This window comes from Debaryomyces hansenii (genome assembly GCF_000006445.2).
Source record: "Debaryomyces hansenii CBS767 chromosome G complete sequence".
NCBI lineage: Eukaryota > Fungi > Ascomycota > Pichiomycetes > Serinales > Debaryomycetaceae > Debaryomyces > Debaryomyces hansenii.
The window spans coordinates 1,655,311-1,670,624 of NC_006049.2; the positions used below are offsets into that span (position 1 = coordinate 1,655,311).

The 15,314-nt window shown below is 36.9% G+C and overlaps 9 protein-coding genes and 2 non-coding genes across 11 annotated transcripts; 8 read left to right on the forward strand and 3 right to left on the reverse strand. All coding sequences in view use genetic code 12, as the record gives it.

Annotated features, from left to right (window-relative positions):
- Positions 1-34: 34 nt before the first annotated feature.
- DEHA2G20394g (DEHA2G20394p) lies at positions 35-5,863 on the forward strand (the record flags this gene model as incomplete). The annotated part of the gene is made up of 1 exon (XM_462429.1): positions 35-5,863. The coding sequence occupies one exon, from the start codon at positions 35-37 to the stop codon at positions 5,861-5,863; it is 5,829 nt and encodes a 1,942-aa protein (XP_462429.2).
- Positions 5,864-5,981: 118 nt separating this feature from the next.
- Positions 5,982-6,692, reverse strand: DEHA2G20416g (DEHA2G20416p; the record flags this gene model as incomplete). The annotated part of the gene is made up of 1 exon (XM_462430.1): positions 5,982-6,692. The coding sequence occupies one exon, from the start codon at positions 6,690-6,692 to the stop codon at positions 5,982-5,984; it is 711 nt and encodes a 236-aa protein (XP_462430.1).
- A 217-nt stretch (positions 6,693-6,909) lies between these two features.
- Positions 6,910-8,016, forward strand: DEHA2G20438g (DEHA2G20438p; the record flags this gene model as incomplete). Its single annotated transcript, XM_462431.1, has 1 exon — positions 6,910-8,016. The coding sequence occupies one exon, from the start codon at positions 6,910-6,912 to the stop codon at positions 8,014-8,016; it is 1,107 nt and encodes a 368-aa protein (XP_462431.2).
- An 18-nt stretch (positions 8,017-8,034) lies between these two features.
- Positions 8,035-9,306, forward strand: DEHA2G20460g (DEHA2G20460p; the record flags this gene model as incomplete). The annotated part of the gene is made up of 1 exon (XM_462432.2): positions 8,035-9,306. One exon carries the CDS (start codon positions 8,035-8,037, stop codon positions 9,304-9,306), a length of 1,272 nt encoding a protein of 423 aa, XP_462432.2.
- Positions 9,307-9,516: 210 nt separating this feature from the next.
- Positions 9,517-11,277, forward strand: DEHA2G20482g (DEHA2G20482p; the record flags this gene model as incomplete). Its single annotated transcript, XM_462433.1, has 1 exon — positions 9,517-11,277. The coding sequence occupies one exon, from the start codon at positions 9,517-9,519 to the stop codon at positions 11,275-11,277; it is 1,761 nt and encodes a 586-aa protein (XP_462433.1).
- Positions 11,278-11,383: 106 nt separating this feature from the next.
- DEHA2G20504g (DEHA2G20504p) lies at positions 11,384-12,259 on the reverse strand (the record flags this gene model as incomplete). The annotated part of the gene is made up of 1 exon (XM_462434.1): positions 11,384-12,259. One exon carries the CDS (start codon positions 12,257-12,259, stop codon positions 11,384-11,386), a length of 876 nt encoding a protein of 291 aa, XP_462434.2.
- Positions 12,260-12,426: 167 nt separating this feature from the next.
- Positions 12,427-12,900, forward strand: DEHA2G20526g (DEHA2G20526p; the record flags this gene model as incomplete). The annotated part of the gene is made up of 2 exons (XM_462435.1): positions 12,427-12,451; positions 12,506-12,900. The coding sequence occupies 2 exons, from the start codon at positions 12,427-12,429 to the stop codon at positions 12,898-12,900; spliced, it is 420 nt and encodes a 139-aa protein (XP_462435.1).
- An 80-nt stretch (positions 12,901-12,980) lies between these two features.
- Positions 12,981-13,898, reverse strand: DEHA2G20548g (DEHA2G20548p; the record flags this gene model as incomplete). The annotated part of the gene is made up of 1 exon (XM_462436.1): positions 12,981-13,898. One exon carries the CDS (start codon positions 13,896-13,898, stop codon positions 12,981-12,983), a length of 918 nt encoding a protein of 305 aa, XP_462436.2.
- Positions 13,899-14,518: 620 nt separating this feature from the next.
- Positions 14,519-14,590, forward strand: DEHA2G20592r. The gene has a single exon. It is a non-coding gene; the product is annotated as a tRNA-Asp (tRNA).
- Positions 14,591-14,602: 12 nt separating this feature from the next.
- Positions 14,603-14,673, forward strand: DEHA2G20614r. Its single transcript has one exon. It is a non-coding gene; the product is annotated as a tRNA-Gly (tRNA).
- A 93-nt stretch (positions 14,674-14,766) lies between these two features.
- DEHA2G20570g (DEHA2G20570p) lies at positions 14,767-15,300 on the forward strand (the record flags this gene model as incomplete). Its single annotated transcript, XM_002770632.1, has 1 exon — positions 14,767-15,300. One exon carries the CDS (start codon positions 14,767-14,769, stop codon positions 15,298-15,300), a length of 534 nt encoding a protein of 177 aa, XP_002770678.1.
- Positions 15,301-15,314: the final 14 nt, after the last annotated feature.

Genomic DNA, 15,314 nt, shown 5'->3' on the forward strand with positions numbered 1-15,314 from the left:
ATTATCACGGAATTTACTAGCATATAGACATAGAATGGCTTCGTATTCTGTTAATTCTACTAAATCTTTCATGCAGGCGATGCAGCCTATGATAGAAATGTTAAATACTTTGCCGGTGCCATCAAATGAAAAGATACCTAGGATAGACAATGAGAACAATAAAATCACACCGATCGGTAATATATTAAATAGATTCCATGGTATTTCTACGGATGTGTTAGATCGTATAGTGGATGCTAGCCAAGGTGCTAATAATAATGCAGTCAAAGTAATTGAGGAAGATTGCGCAAAGATAAGTAAGGATCGAGGTGAACATCCAAACGAAGTGTTTGATATGGTGAAAAATATTTTGGCTTTGAGTCCTGGAGATGAGGAGTTACAATCGTCTTTGTTTGATATTCTAGGGTTTGGAGAGTTTGAATTGATATCCAAAATTGTGCAGAACAAGTCGCAATTAGTAGCATCTGACGATACTAGTGACGGAAATGAACAAAGATTTTTGACGCCGGAAGAGAGAGCCCAACAGCTAATTGAAAACCATGAACGTGCTAAGAATCAGAAACTAGGCCCTAAGCAACTCCGTCAAGAATATCCACATGTTTTTAAGAAGCCCGATGTAGGTAATATGTTGTCAATAACGGGTAAAAAGTTTGCATTACCTGTTGGTACTACCAGAGACAGTTATGCTACCCATGAGGAGATAGTCATTCCATACCCAGAAAATGAATCAAACAAGTGGATATCAGACGATGAGCTTGTCCAAATTGACCAATTGGACTTCATTTGCAAAGGAACTTTCAATAATTATTCTAACCTTAACAAGATGCAAAGTTTGGTGTTTCCAGTTGCATATAATACTAATGAAAATATGCTTGTCTGTGCTCCGACAGGTGCTGGTAAGACAGATGTAGCCTTGTTGGCCATTTTGCATGCCATCAATCAATTCGTTACTGAAACAGTAGGCGAAGATGGTGATATTACTGTAGATATTGATTATGATGAATTTAAAATTATTTATGTCGCCCCATTGAAGGCATTGGCTGCCGAAATTGTTGATAAATTTAGCAAGAAGCTTCAATGGCTTGGAATTAGTGTCCGAGAATTAACGGGTGATATGCAATTATCAAGACTGGAAATCATGACTACACAAGTTATTGTTACCACGCCCGAAAAGTGGGATGTTGTTACAAGAAAACTGAATGGTGACAATGAATTAGTTGCGAAGGTTAAGTTGCTTATCATCGATGAAGTACATTTATTGCATGAAGACAGAGGTTCTGTCATTGAAACATTAGTAGCACGTACTTTAAGGCAAGTTGAAAGTACACAGCTGATGATCAGAGTAATTGGGCTATCAGCGACTTTGCCAAATTACAAAGATGTTGCTGATTTTTTAGGTGTTAATAGATCTATTGGTATGTTTTACTTTGATCAATCATTTAGACCATGCCCTTTACAACAACAATTATTGGGTGTTCGTGGTAAGTCTGGTTCCAAAATGGCTAGAGAGAATATTGATAAAATATCATATGAAAAGTTAATTCAATATATTGATCAGGGACTTCAGGTTATGGTGTTTGTCCATTCTCGTAAAGACACTGTTAAAACTTCACGTACATTTATTTCAATGGCACAATCTTTTAATGAGCTTGGACTGTTTGATGCATCACAAACTTGTGAATCTTATGACAGGTTTAGTAGAGAAATGACCAACAAGAATAGAAATAGAGATATGAAGGAATTATTTCAATACGGGTTTGGGGTTCATCATGCTGGTATGTTGAGATCTGACCGTAACCTTACTGAAAAAATGTTTACCAGTGGTGCTATCAAGGTACTTTGTTGTACTTCTACTTTAGCTTGGGGTGTAAATTTGCCTGCAGCTGTTGTCATTGTTAAGGGTACACAAGTTTATGACTCAAAGCAAGGTGGTTTTATTGACTTAGGAATTTCTGATGTAATCCAAATTTTTGGTCGTGCTGGTAGACCTCAATTTGAAAAGTTCGGTACTGGTATTTTATGTACCACAAGTGATAGGTTAGACCACTATGTTTCATTGATCACTCAACAGCATCCCATAGAATCTAGATTAAGTGACAAATTGATCGATAACTTAAACGCCGAGATTTCTTTGGGGAGTGTTACCAATGTTGAAGAGGGTGTTCAATGGTTGGGTTATACATATATGATGGTTCGTATGCGCCAAAATCCATTTGCTTATGGTATCGAATGGAAGGAGTTACAAGAGGATCCGTTATTACACAATAGGCGTCGTTCAATGATAACATCTGCAGCAAGAAGACTTCACGAATTACAAATGATTATATTTGACGAAAATTCAGGAGCATTGAATTCCAAGGACTTAGGAAGAATTGCATCTGATTTCTACTTATTGAACAACTCAGTTGAAATTTTTAACCAAATGATTAATCCTAAGGCAACAGAAGCTGATATTCTTTCAATGATAAGTATGAGTAGCGAGTTTGACAGTATAAAATTAAGAGAAGAAGAAGTTGAAGAATTGAAAAAATTGTCTGAAACTGACGTTCCTTGTCAAATTGGTGGAGATATTGAGTCAGCCCACGGAAAGACAAATATATTAATCCAATCATATGTTTCTCAAGCTACTATAAAAGACTCCGCTTTGATATCCGACTGTAATTATGTGGCTCAAAATTCTGCAAGAATTTGTAGGGCCTTGTTTTTGATTGGTATGAATAGGAGATGGGGAAGCTTTGCAAAAATTATGTTATCCATTTGTAAGTCTATTGATAAGAGAATATGGGCGTTTGATCACCCCTTAACTCAATTCGATCTTCCAGAACATGTTTTGAAGAATATTCGATCTAAGAACCCTTCTATGGATATATTGAAAGATATGGAAGCTGGAGAATTAGGTGATCTAGTGCACAATAATAAAGTAGGTGGAATTCTTTATAAGTTGATCTCTAGATTTCCTTGCTTGGAAATTGAATCAGAAATCTTTCCAATTACTGCTAATGTCATGCGTATTCATATAAACTTAGAGCCTGACTTTGTGTGGGACGAAAGATACCATGGTAACGCTCAAATGTTTTGGATTACTGTTGAAGAATCCGATAATTCAGATATTTTACACGTTGAAAAGTTTATTTTGAATAAAAGACAAATGAAGAGTCCCCATGAAATGGATTTCATGATACCATTGACAGACCCGTTACCTCCTCAAATAGTTGTTAGAATTATTTCTGACTCTTGGATTGGTTCCGAAACTGTCCACACTATTTCATTTCAACATCTTATAAGACCTTCTAATGAAAGCATAAGAACTGACTTATTAAGGTTGCAGCCTTTGCCAATTACAGCGTTGCATAATCCTGAAATCGAAGCTATATACTCGAGCAAGTTCCGTTACTTTAATCCAATGCAAACTATGACCTTTCATTCTCTATATAATACTAATGATAGTATATTTGTTGGTTCCCCTACTGGTTCTGGTAAAACAGTTGTTGCTGAACTTGCAATTTGGCATGCGTTTAGAGATTTTCCTGGTACAAAAGTTGTTTATATTGCACCGATGAAAGCTTTGGTTAGAGAAAGAGTTGATGATTGGAGAGCCAGAATTTCACGTAATACCAAGCACAAATTAGTTGAATTAACTGGTGACTCCTTACCTGAAGCAAAGGATGTTAGGGCGGCGGATATTATCATTACCACACCAGAAAAATTCGATGGTATTTCTCGTAATTGGCAGACTAGAAAATTTGTGCAACAGGTTTCCTTGGTTATTATGGATGAAATTCATTTATTAGCAAGTGATCGTGGTCCTATTTTAGAAATGATTGTCAGTCGTATGAACTATATTTCCTCTCAAACCAAGAAGCCAATTAGGCTTTTGGGTATGTCAACTGCTGTCTCTAATGCAATGGACATGGCAGATTGGTTATCTGTGAAAGATGGATTATTTAACTTTCCCCAGTCTGTTCGTCCAGTCCCGTTGCAGATGTATATTGATGGTTTTCCAGATAATTTAGCATTTTGTCCATTAATGAAAACTATGAATAAGCCAGCTTTCATGGCTATAAAGCAACATTCACCTAATAAGCCTGTACTTATTTTTGTTGCCTCTCGTCGTCAAACTCGTTTGACTGCTTTGGATCTTATTCATTTATGTGGTATGGAATCCAATCCTCGAAGATTTCTTAATATTAATGACATCGAATTACTGGAAATTTTGGAAAACGTTAAAGATGATACATTGAGGCTTTCATTACAATTTGGTATGGGTTTGCATCATGCTGGTTTAGTTGAATCGGATCGTCAAATTTCTCATAAACTTTTTGAAGCCGGTAAAATCCAAATTTTGGTAGCCACGTCTACCTTGGCCTGGGGTGTTAACTTACCTGCTCATTTAGTGATTATTAAAGGTACTCAATTCTTTGATGCCAAGATTGAAGCATACAGAGATATGGACTTAACTGATATCCTACAAATGATGGGTCGTGCAGGTCGTCCATCATTTGATACAAGTGGTACTGCTATAGTATATACTAAAGAATCTAAGAAGGTGTTTTACAAGCATTTTTTGAATCTAGGCTTCCCTGTGGAATCATCCTTGCATAAAGTTTTGGATAACCATATTGGTGCAGAAATCTCTGCTGGAACTATTAACACTAGACAAGAAGCTATGGACTTCTTAACATGGACTTTCTTATACAGGAGAGCACACAATAATCCAACTTATTACGGAATTGAAGACGTTAGTATGTATGGAATCTCCAAGTATTTGGCTGGGTTAATTGATCAAACGATAGAAAACCTAATGGAATCGAAGTGTGTAATAATCACGGGTAAGGATAAACTTGTCGCAACTCCATTCTTGCATATTTCATCGTATTATTATCTTTCGCATAAAACTATAAGGAACTTAGTTAATAAAATTTTCAAAGAGGCAACATTCAGAGATTGTTTGAGATGGTTGTGTGAAGCTACTGAGTATGATGAATTAGCTACTCGTCATGGTGAAGAGTTGATAAACATGGAAATGTCACAAGCTATGAGATATCCCGCTGAGGATTTAGAATGTGAATTTATTTGGGATCCACATGTGAAATCATATTTATTGATTCAAGCCTTTATTAGTCGGGTTGAACTTCCAATTGCAGATTATGCACAAGATACGGTTTCTATATTGGATCAAGCGTTACGTATTTTGCAGGCCTATATTGATGCAGCTTCTGAATTAGGATATTTGAAAACTGTTTTAACATTCATTGAGTTAATGCAATGTATTAAGCAAAGATATTGGTATGATAACGATCCGGTCTCCGCATTGCCTGGTTTAAGCTTGTTCAAGCTTCCAGATAGTAATCACACTGAAGATTCAAAGAAGAGTAAGCATGTGACGCAATTATCTGATGTTGGAAAAATGAACTACGGAAAATTGTCACATTTTGCTTCAAACCTTGGTGTTAGAGGAACCCCGGGTGGTGACGGAACAATCACAAGTGATGAAGATGCAAAGAATGAATTTGTCCGTATTGCATCTCATCTTCCAACTGGTAAAGTCAACATATTCCAAGAAGTGTCTGATCAATTACATTTTGAATTGACGCATGATAATAGACCCCTTAATAACGATTTTAAGATGTACTGTCCGCATTTTCCTAAACCTCAAAGGGAATCTTGGTTCGTTATTTTGTGCGATGAATCATTGGATGAATTACTCTTGATCAAAAGGGCATCACCAAAATTGATTGGCAAAAAGGGAAAAGTAAGCTGTATTCTCGATATCCCAGAAGACCTTAAGGGACGTATTGTTACTGTTTTATGTGTCAATGATGCAATTAACATTCAATACTCAGTTAAACAAGAACTTTTATAAAGCAGTGAATAGCGATTTCTACGGCCTGTCTATGCATGAATATTAATATATGATTGTTAAATTATAAAAATGCAGAATTATTGTAATCACTAATGTACAGTCTATATAAACAATTGCTTTATTCAAAGAAGTCGTCTTCCTTTTCTTCTTCATCATTATATTTCTTACTTGGAGCGTCGATCTCTTCTGTCAAAACGGCATGATTCTGGGTGTCGTCTAATCTTATAGTTTTACCTTGTAAGACATCATCGATCGAAAATGGTAACTTGTTCTCGTCAAGGAGACGCTCAGCTTGCTTCCTAAGCTCTCTTTTTCTTTCCTCGGTCATCTGCATTCCCTTCTTCGCCTTAGGGTTCTTAGACAACTCTGTTTTGTCATCTTCCTTAGGGTTTGGATATAAAGAGATATACTTTTCAGTTTTTGGGAACAACATAACGTATATAATATCAACCTCGCTATGTTTCACAACCTTTCTAGCCTTTTTGATATCCTTTCTAACTTCCGTACTAGCTGTGTCCTCGAGGGTTTTTCTGGCCTGTTTCAATTTTCTAATGGCCTTCTTCTTCTCGAAGAAACGAACCATATGATATTTTTTAGCATTTTGTTTAGCTTTCAAATTATGTTGTGTATTCTGTAATTCCACGCCTAATGCCTTCAATGCTCTTTCGTTTTCAACTCTTACATGGGCTGGCAATGTATCTTTTTTCAATAATCTTTCTATATCTCTCATCTTCTTTCTAGTCTTCGATGCACCCGTTCCTATCACCCCAGCAACTTCTATTGAGGCTCCATTGGATCTCATATTGTTATTTCTTGCGGTCCTTGGCATTATGTAGTCTATTCTTCAACTAACTAGTCTCCTACGAGTATTCCAACCGTATATAAGATTAAATCTATCTTGCGATGGGTACTAATTTTTTTTTCCATTGCGGCTTGAAAAATTATTCTGTATATTGAAAGCTTGGATTCACAAAATTTTAAGGTGGAAGAATATAGGACCATTAATATTCGATAAGACGAATAGAATAAATTGATCGAAAGTAGCAATGGGTATTTTAGAAAAGATAGCACTGATTCAGGAAGAACTAGCTAGAACCCAGAAAAATAAGGCTACAGAATATCACGTTGGTTTATTGAAGGGTAAATTAGCAAGATTTCGTCGTGAATTATTAGAACCACAACCAGGACAAGGATCTTCGGGAGGAGGACAAGGTTTTGAAGTTTCCAAAGCGGGAGATGCTCGTGTTTCATTAATTGGGTTTCCATCGGTTGGTAAATCGTCGTTTTTGTCTAAGGTGACTAATACCAAGTCAGAAGCAGCTAACTATGAGTTTACTACATTAACATCAGTAGGGGGTATTCTTGAATATAATGGAGCCGAAGTGCAGATTGTCGATTTACCAGGGATTATAAAGGCGGCATCGCAAGGTAAAGGTAGAGGGAGACAGGTGATTGCGGTGTCGAGAACGTCAGACTTGATTATGATGGTGTTGGATGCAACCAAGGGTGGAAACCAAAGAGAAGTATTGGAGAACGAATTAGAATCTATGGGGATCAGATTGAACAAGAGCAGGCCAAATATTTCCCTCAAGATCAAAAAGACCGGAGGAGTCAAGTTGAACTCGATCACCCCACCAAAGTACTTGAACGAGAAGATAGTTGCCGCATTGTTGAAAGATTATAAGATCCACAACGCAGACGTGCTAGTCAGAGACGAAAATGTCACCATCGATGACTTCATCGATATAATTAATGACCAGCATATGTCGTATATTAAATGCTTATACGTATACAACAAGATCGATGCCGTTTCGTTAGAAGAGTGCGATAGATTGGCCAGAGAACCAAACACCGTAGTCATGTCGTGTGAATTGGAATTAGGTATTGAAGACTTAAAGGAGGAGATTTGGAGACAGTTGGGTCTCATAAGATTGTATACTAAAAGAAGAGGTATCCAACCTAAATTCGACGAACCTATGGTTGTTAGAGGTAACTCTTCTATCCAACAAGTTTGTGATGCTATACATAGAGATATGAAAAACCAATTCAAATATGCTTTGGTTTGGGGGTCTAGTGCTAAACATTCCCCTCAGAAGTGTGGTATAAGTCATCCTATTAATGACGAAGATGTTATTCAAATAGTTACTAAATAATAGGTCTATATAAATTTAATGCATTACGTTTACGCGCACAATATGTATTTTTACATAAAACTTATTACAGATCAACAAGACGAATTTGCATCTTTTCCTGGAAATTGCATAATGGCAGATAAGTATACGGGCCTTCCGGGCATAGATATTGAATCTGCAGAGGTATTTGAAACGTCTGACATAGATAGCGATGTCGATATTGACGCCTATACTGGTATAGATGCGACAGAAAAAAATTCTGATATTGAAGAGCCAGAAATAGATTCAGGTGAAGCCAGAAGCAGATTCTCTAATGACATACTTGTTGGCGATATAAATATGGTGGATTTTCTGGGTAGTATTACCAACCCCAGTCTTACAAGAACAGGGTACCAAGTGAACCAAGTGGATGAAACAATTGACCAAAGACTTTCAAGAATCGCGAGAGAACTAGAGGAAATCAAAATCTTGCAGCTGAATGATTCATTAAATACAAAAACGTCTGAATGTGATAAACTAGTCAAGACTTTGGAAAGCTTTGCAAAAGAACCACTACTGTCACCGGTTAATGATCTAAATCAATATAATCATAGAATTAAGCAAGTGTTTGACGAGGCATCCACCAGACTCGAAACTGCCAGCAGTGCCGGCACTGGTGACTCTAAGACACCTCAGAAACCTCCATTGGTTGATACTTCCCAAGTATTGGCATTGGAATCCAGATTAAATGCCATTGAGTCTGTGTTAGGCTCAGATGGAGCCACAAACCTCCAATCACAGGCAGAATCCAAGCCCACAATCCAGAACTGGCTCAACGAATTGAGCCGCAAATTAAACGTATTACACAACCCCGAGTACCAGTTAGACACCGTCAAACAAGAAGTAAGCCTATTAACCAAGCAAATAGAGACGCTTGCTTCACACAAAAAGTTCCTTGACTTATCCCACCTGGTTCCTGCCAACCCTCCACCCCAACTAGATTCCGGCCATAACCAGATCAATTCAAAAATTGAAGATCTACACGAAAAATTACCCTTTTTCAATCATGTCAATGCTACAGTCCCATTGATTGTTACAAGGCTAAAAACTCTACACACTGTCCATGCTGATCTAGCCAACACAGTTCAAACGGTTCATGAATTGGATCTGATTCTCAACGATATCAAAAGTGACATGAAAAAATGGAACGATTCTATCGATGTCGTAAATGCAAACGTAGATAACCATGACAAACAGTTCCAATCTAACAAAGAACACATTAATCTGCTTTTTAAAGATCTCAATGATAAAGTATCTAGTATAAGCCAGTAAGGTAACTGAAAAATTCATATTGCTCGCTTAGAATTTCACTTTCCCGAAAAAAAATGTGCTCGCTATAAAATGCCTTTAGAATACGTGATGGGGAAGATTGAAGGTCATAACGACAAGACGGATCCCCAGTATATAAGAAGACCAAATCGCCCCCAATTTAACAAACAATTAGTTTTCTTGAATTGAATAAGTTCATAAGATAGCTAAAATATGTTGAGAGCTGGATATCGTACGGCAGTTCGTTCTGCAACTAAACTTACCCCAAGGTTAGGACATGAGATCAGGTTGATAAGCAAACAACAAGTCAGATGGGCATCACAAATTGCACATCCAAAAGTACCACCACATATTGGAAATGAGGGAGTCAAGGAGTTTTCGTTCAATCACCAAAAGGATTGGGACTTGCTTAGGGCTTCAATTACCAAGTTTACCGATAACGGAGCATTGAAGATTCCATTGGTGATTAATGGGGAGAAAATCTACAATTCTAACGAAATGACACAGGTGAACCCAGCCAGACATTCACAGAAGTTGGCGGAAGTGTCACAGGCTGGTGAAAAGGAGATCCAACAAGCAATTGAGGCTGCAAAGCAAGCAAAGGCCAAGTGGGGTGCGACCCCATGGACTGATAGGGCTGCGATCTTCTTGAAGGCGGCTGATTTGATTTCCACGAAGTATAGATACGATATGTTAGCTGCAACCATGTTGGGACAAGGAAAGAACGTATACCAAGCCGAAATCGACAGTGTCGCCGAATTGATAGATTTTTTCAGATACAACGTCAAGTATGCCGAGGAAATGTATGGTCAACAGCCCGTCGCATCGGCCCCAGGTGTCTGGAACCGTGCTGAGTACAGACCGTTAGAAGGTTTTGTATATGCAGTTACACCATTCAATTTCACTGCCATTGCTGGTAATTTAGTTGGTGCTCCTGCTTTGATGGGTAATACTGTCGTCTGGAAACCCTCCGCTACTGCTGCATTATCGAATTACTTGTTATTAAACATTTTGGAAGAGGCTGGATTACCTAAAGGTGTTATTAACTTCATTCCAGGTGAGCCAAATCAAGTCACCGATTTAGTCTTGAACGATAAAGATTTTTCAGCATTACACTTTACTGGTTCTACAGATGTATTCAAGAATTTGTACGTCAAGATTTCTAATAATGTGGCCGAAGATAAATACCGTGACTTCCCAAGAATTGTGGGTGAAACCGGTGGTAAAAATTTCCACTTAATCCATCCTTCTGCTTCTTTAGATCATGCAGTGTTATCAACAATCAGAGGTGCCTTTGAATTTCAGGGTCAAAAATGTTCTGCTTTATCAAGATTATACGTCCCTAAATCGATCTGGCCTGAATTTCAAGAAAGATTGGTTGCATCTATGTCTAACATTACCGTCGGTAACTGCACAGACCCAAATACGTTGCAAAATTTCATGGGTCCTGTCATCCACGAGCAATCATTTGATAAATTGGCCGCTGCGATCGACCAAGCAAAAGCTGATCCTGAATTAACTGTTATTCAAGGTGGTAATTACGATAAATCAAAGGGTTTCTACATAGCACCAACGTTAATTGAAACCACCAATCCAAATCACGAATTTTTGACTAAAGAATTCTTTGGTCCAATTGTCACAACTTATGTCTATCCTGATGCAGAATATGAATCAATTATGGACAAAATCGATGGTAGTACTAAATATGGCTTGACTGGTGCAGTATTTGCTAGAGACCGTGAAGCCATTAGATTGGCTGAAGAAAAGTTACGTTATTCTGCTGGTAATTTCTATGTTAATGACAAGTGCACAGGTGCCGTCGTTGGTCAACAGTGGTTCGGAGGTGCTAGAATGTCTGGAACTAACGATAAAGCTGGTAGTGGCAATATTTTAAACAGGTTCGTATCGGTTAGAAATATTAAAGAAAACTTCTACGAATTAACTGGATTTAAATATCCTTCAAATTATAACTAATTATCCCCATAAATATAATTTTCATTCCTTTTCGAAGATTTAAATGTATATTATTATAATCAATTAACGTATGTATGTAATTGTAGTTAAAGGGTTCATATTCACATTAGCGTTTACCTCCCATATATGGGTTAGGTCCAAAGGGTCCCCCTGGAGGCATAGGGCGGTATTGGCCTGGAGGCGGCCCAGGAGGTTGCATGGGAGGACCAGACAATATTCTTCCAATCCCGTTGCAAACAGGACATAACTCGTCATCCAAAAAGAACGTTATTAAACCAGTTCCTCTACATCTCCCACATAATGTACCACCTATTCTTGGGTCACCGGGGTTGACCCGCATTGGAGGTAATGAAGATGGCCCCGGCCCCGACCCATAAGGAGACATTGAATTCATAATCGCATTCTGTGTGATAGAAAATGGATTAAATGACAGCAGCGAAGATACCGGCTGATATGGATTTCTGGGACTATATCTCTCCCAACAATCCTGACATGATCTGCCATTTTTCAACTTGTACCCTGTATTATTACACTTTTCACACATATATCTCTTTGGAAACTTAAAAGGTAATTGTGGATTAGGGTTATATGCGTTGTTTTTCAAGTAAAACCTATCCCAGCACTCTCTACATACTTTCCCATTTTTGACCTTATATCCCGAATTTCTACACTTCTGACAAAGAAATCCCTTTGGATAGTGAAATGGTAGGCGATCGTTAGTGGTATATAACGAGTTCGGATTCTGAGCAGGCCTTGGGGGTCGCTGCGGTGCAGACGCTGCTGGTTGTGCAGGTGAGTTATGCCTCGAATGAGATGAACTTGAAGGTCTTGGTGGCTGGGGTGGTCTAAAAGACTCCGGCCGTGGTGGTTGAGGTGGTGGGGGGTTTGGTCTTGAGTAACTGCCGCTAGTTGATTCCTTGATTACTTCTTCGTATGATGGTGGAGGCTCTGCTGGATTTATATCGTCATCATGTGAATTCATAGCTGTAAACCTAGTGAATCAAGGGCATTGAACTGGCAAACAATAGACCTAAGTAATGGTTTCATATGCGGGTCACGTGAATTTTATATTTAATGAATTATATCAACAGTATTCTGATAATAGAGCAGTGAAAACTACTTAATAGCACTTACTAAGAATATAATACTATGATTTGGTTGTCTGAAAGACAAAGTATGTAACTTGTTCAAGTTGTTTTATGAATAAAAATAGTACTAACCGAAATAGAATTCGGTGTTGGATTCACTGCTGGGGGAATATTCTTCTTCTTGTTTGGTATAATGGCATTTTTTGATTCAGCATTTTTGGCGTTGGGAAACATATTGTTTGTAATTGGGTTGATTTTAATCATTGGGCCACAACGTACCGTCACATTCTTTACTAGACCAACTAAGATGAGAGGAACTTTATGTTTTTGCACAGGAATACTATTAATTTTGGCGAAGAGATCATTCATAGGGTTTATTATTGAGTGTTTTGGGATATTAGGTCTTTTTGGTGATTTCTTCGGGACCATAGTGCAATTCTTAAGATCTATTCCATATATTGGTGATCTTTTAAGTCATCCTATGATTGCACCTACTATTGATAGATTGGCTGGTATTAATACGTTACCTGTTTAAAGTTGTTTATTATAATATTGCGTGTGCATACTGTATATTCTAGTTAGTTTTGGTGTCAGATATGATACTGCAGCTATTGTCTATAGCCTATTCGTAATTAGACTAATATTACCCAAATTAATCATTTGGTCAATAACTTTTAGCGTGTAGTCAGCGAGTTTCAATCCAGAAAACAAATCTATATCCATAACTATCTTATCATTGAGGCTGTTATCATTTTTCATCATTATGTTAATTCGAGTATGGGTAGGATGGCGATTAATTTGGTGCTGAATAGGGCCATATCCTGGAGTTCCCAAGTGGCCTCTAAACTTAGGAAGCCATAGTATATAGCTTGGTGGTTTTTTAGATATCTGCATTCCCGAGTTCATGTACTCGACATTCATCAAGTTTGAGTGTATCAAAAAGCCAAAATTATTCAATGGCTCGGGTTCTCCATCAATATAGTCTAAAGATATTACATCTTCAAACGGCTCTGATTTTTTAATGCTATCAATCAACTTGTTAATATTCAGGTTACTGGCAAGTGAAGTAAACACTGCCTGATTTGATGAGGACATTATAAATCTAAGCTTGTTCATTATAAGTATAGGATGATAAATAAGTCCCACTGTATTCGACTTAGTATCTGATAACGATACCTGGATAACATCATTCTGGCTGTTTAGGGGGATATCCATATTTAGCGGCCGTTTATTTGCAATTCTTGTTGAAATGTTTACCAGTTTCAATGCCAACATTCCTAATTCAGACAGTAGTAGGGTTCCAAATAGAAAATGATTGAAAACAAAATCATGGTTATCAAAATGTAAGTTATTTAAGGTGGTTACACCACACCATGGTTTTATATCGTGGTTGGTTTTATTTAAATTGATAGTATTTAACTCAACCACAATTATCTTCATAGATCTTCTTCTACTTCGATAATATAAAAATATCGAAAATGCTATTAGATATGATGCAAAAGTAGACGTATGAGTGATTACTAATACTACCATATTATTATTAATCTCCCATTTATTGTTTCTTGATTATAGATCTATCTCTTATCATATATTTTTCATTCTCAAGAGCTAAATCACTGCATATAAAAATGGTTGATTTCTAGAATGCTAATCTTGATGTCCCAACAGTAATGAAAGAAGTAATACCCTAGTGATTACTTCTTATGGCACATCTACGCTTGTATAATAGTTGCATCTTTCTTTTTTTCGTTTTGAATTCTTAATTTTTCAACATTTTCCTTCACATATATCAAAGGTAAAAATTGCAGCCAAAAAAATTTATGTATGTCCCAACGTCATGTCATATTACCGTTAATGACGGATATATATTTGCTATATTATTACTTAAATTAATCATAAGCCTATAAGTAATATCATAAAATTATGTATTTTTAAAATTTCTCTAAAAATTGGCATATTTTTCAGTAAATAATAAAATTACTTATACTACCAAGTATGTAATCATTATAGAAGAGAGAACATAGGAGCAAAAGTACAAAGCTGGATAATAGAATATACTTTATAACTTAACTAGTCAAATAACAATATATTCATCTTTATCTCAATTAGAATGAATATGTAATGCTCTCCAAAAACAAACACAACATAAAACATCCGTGATAGTTTAGTGGCTAGAATTACCGTTTGTCGCATGGTAGACCGGGGTTCAATTCCCCGTCGCGGAGCTTTTCTTTCTAGCGCAAATGGTTTAGTGGTAAAATCCAACGTTGCCATCGTTGGGCCCCCGGTTCGATTCCGGGTTTGCGCATTCTTTTTTGGACTTAATTCTACAATATTTAATTTTTTTATTTTAGGCATCACAGGTGTCATAAGCTAGATTTACCATATAACTTAATTAATAATGTCTAAAGTTAATAGACGACAAGAGATCAAGAAAAAAGAAGAGCTTCAAGCGAGATTTCAAGTAGCCATTTCACAAACCAATAGTAAGATATTAAATTGGTTACAACCCAATAATGAAATTGTACATGACGATAAAGAGAAGAACTCATTCTTTAATTTGCCAATCATACCACAAGGGTCAGGGTTAAGTAATATTGATAAATCGAACAGAAATATAGGAGACTTCATAAATTCTGATGAGACAAAGTTTAAGCAATTACAAGACGGAAATCATTCAAATGATAATTTACGGAAGACTAATTCTAAACCCATGATGGCATTAATGAATAAAATGAGGAACACCAATAGAGACAAGGTAAAGAAGAGAGGATCTAACCAGAATATGCATACTTCCAAGTCTAAAGTAAAAATACAGGATACGAACATAGACAATAGTGACAGTGACGAAGAAATGATGGCTAAAAATCGTTCGGTGAAGAAAGGCTCAAATCTATTATTCGAGTCCAAAATAAAGAAGAAACGGCCATTTTGATACTTTACATAGAA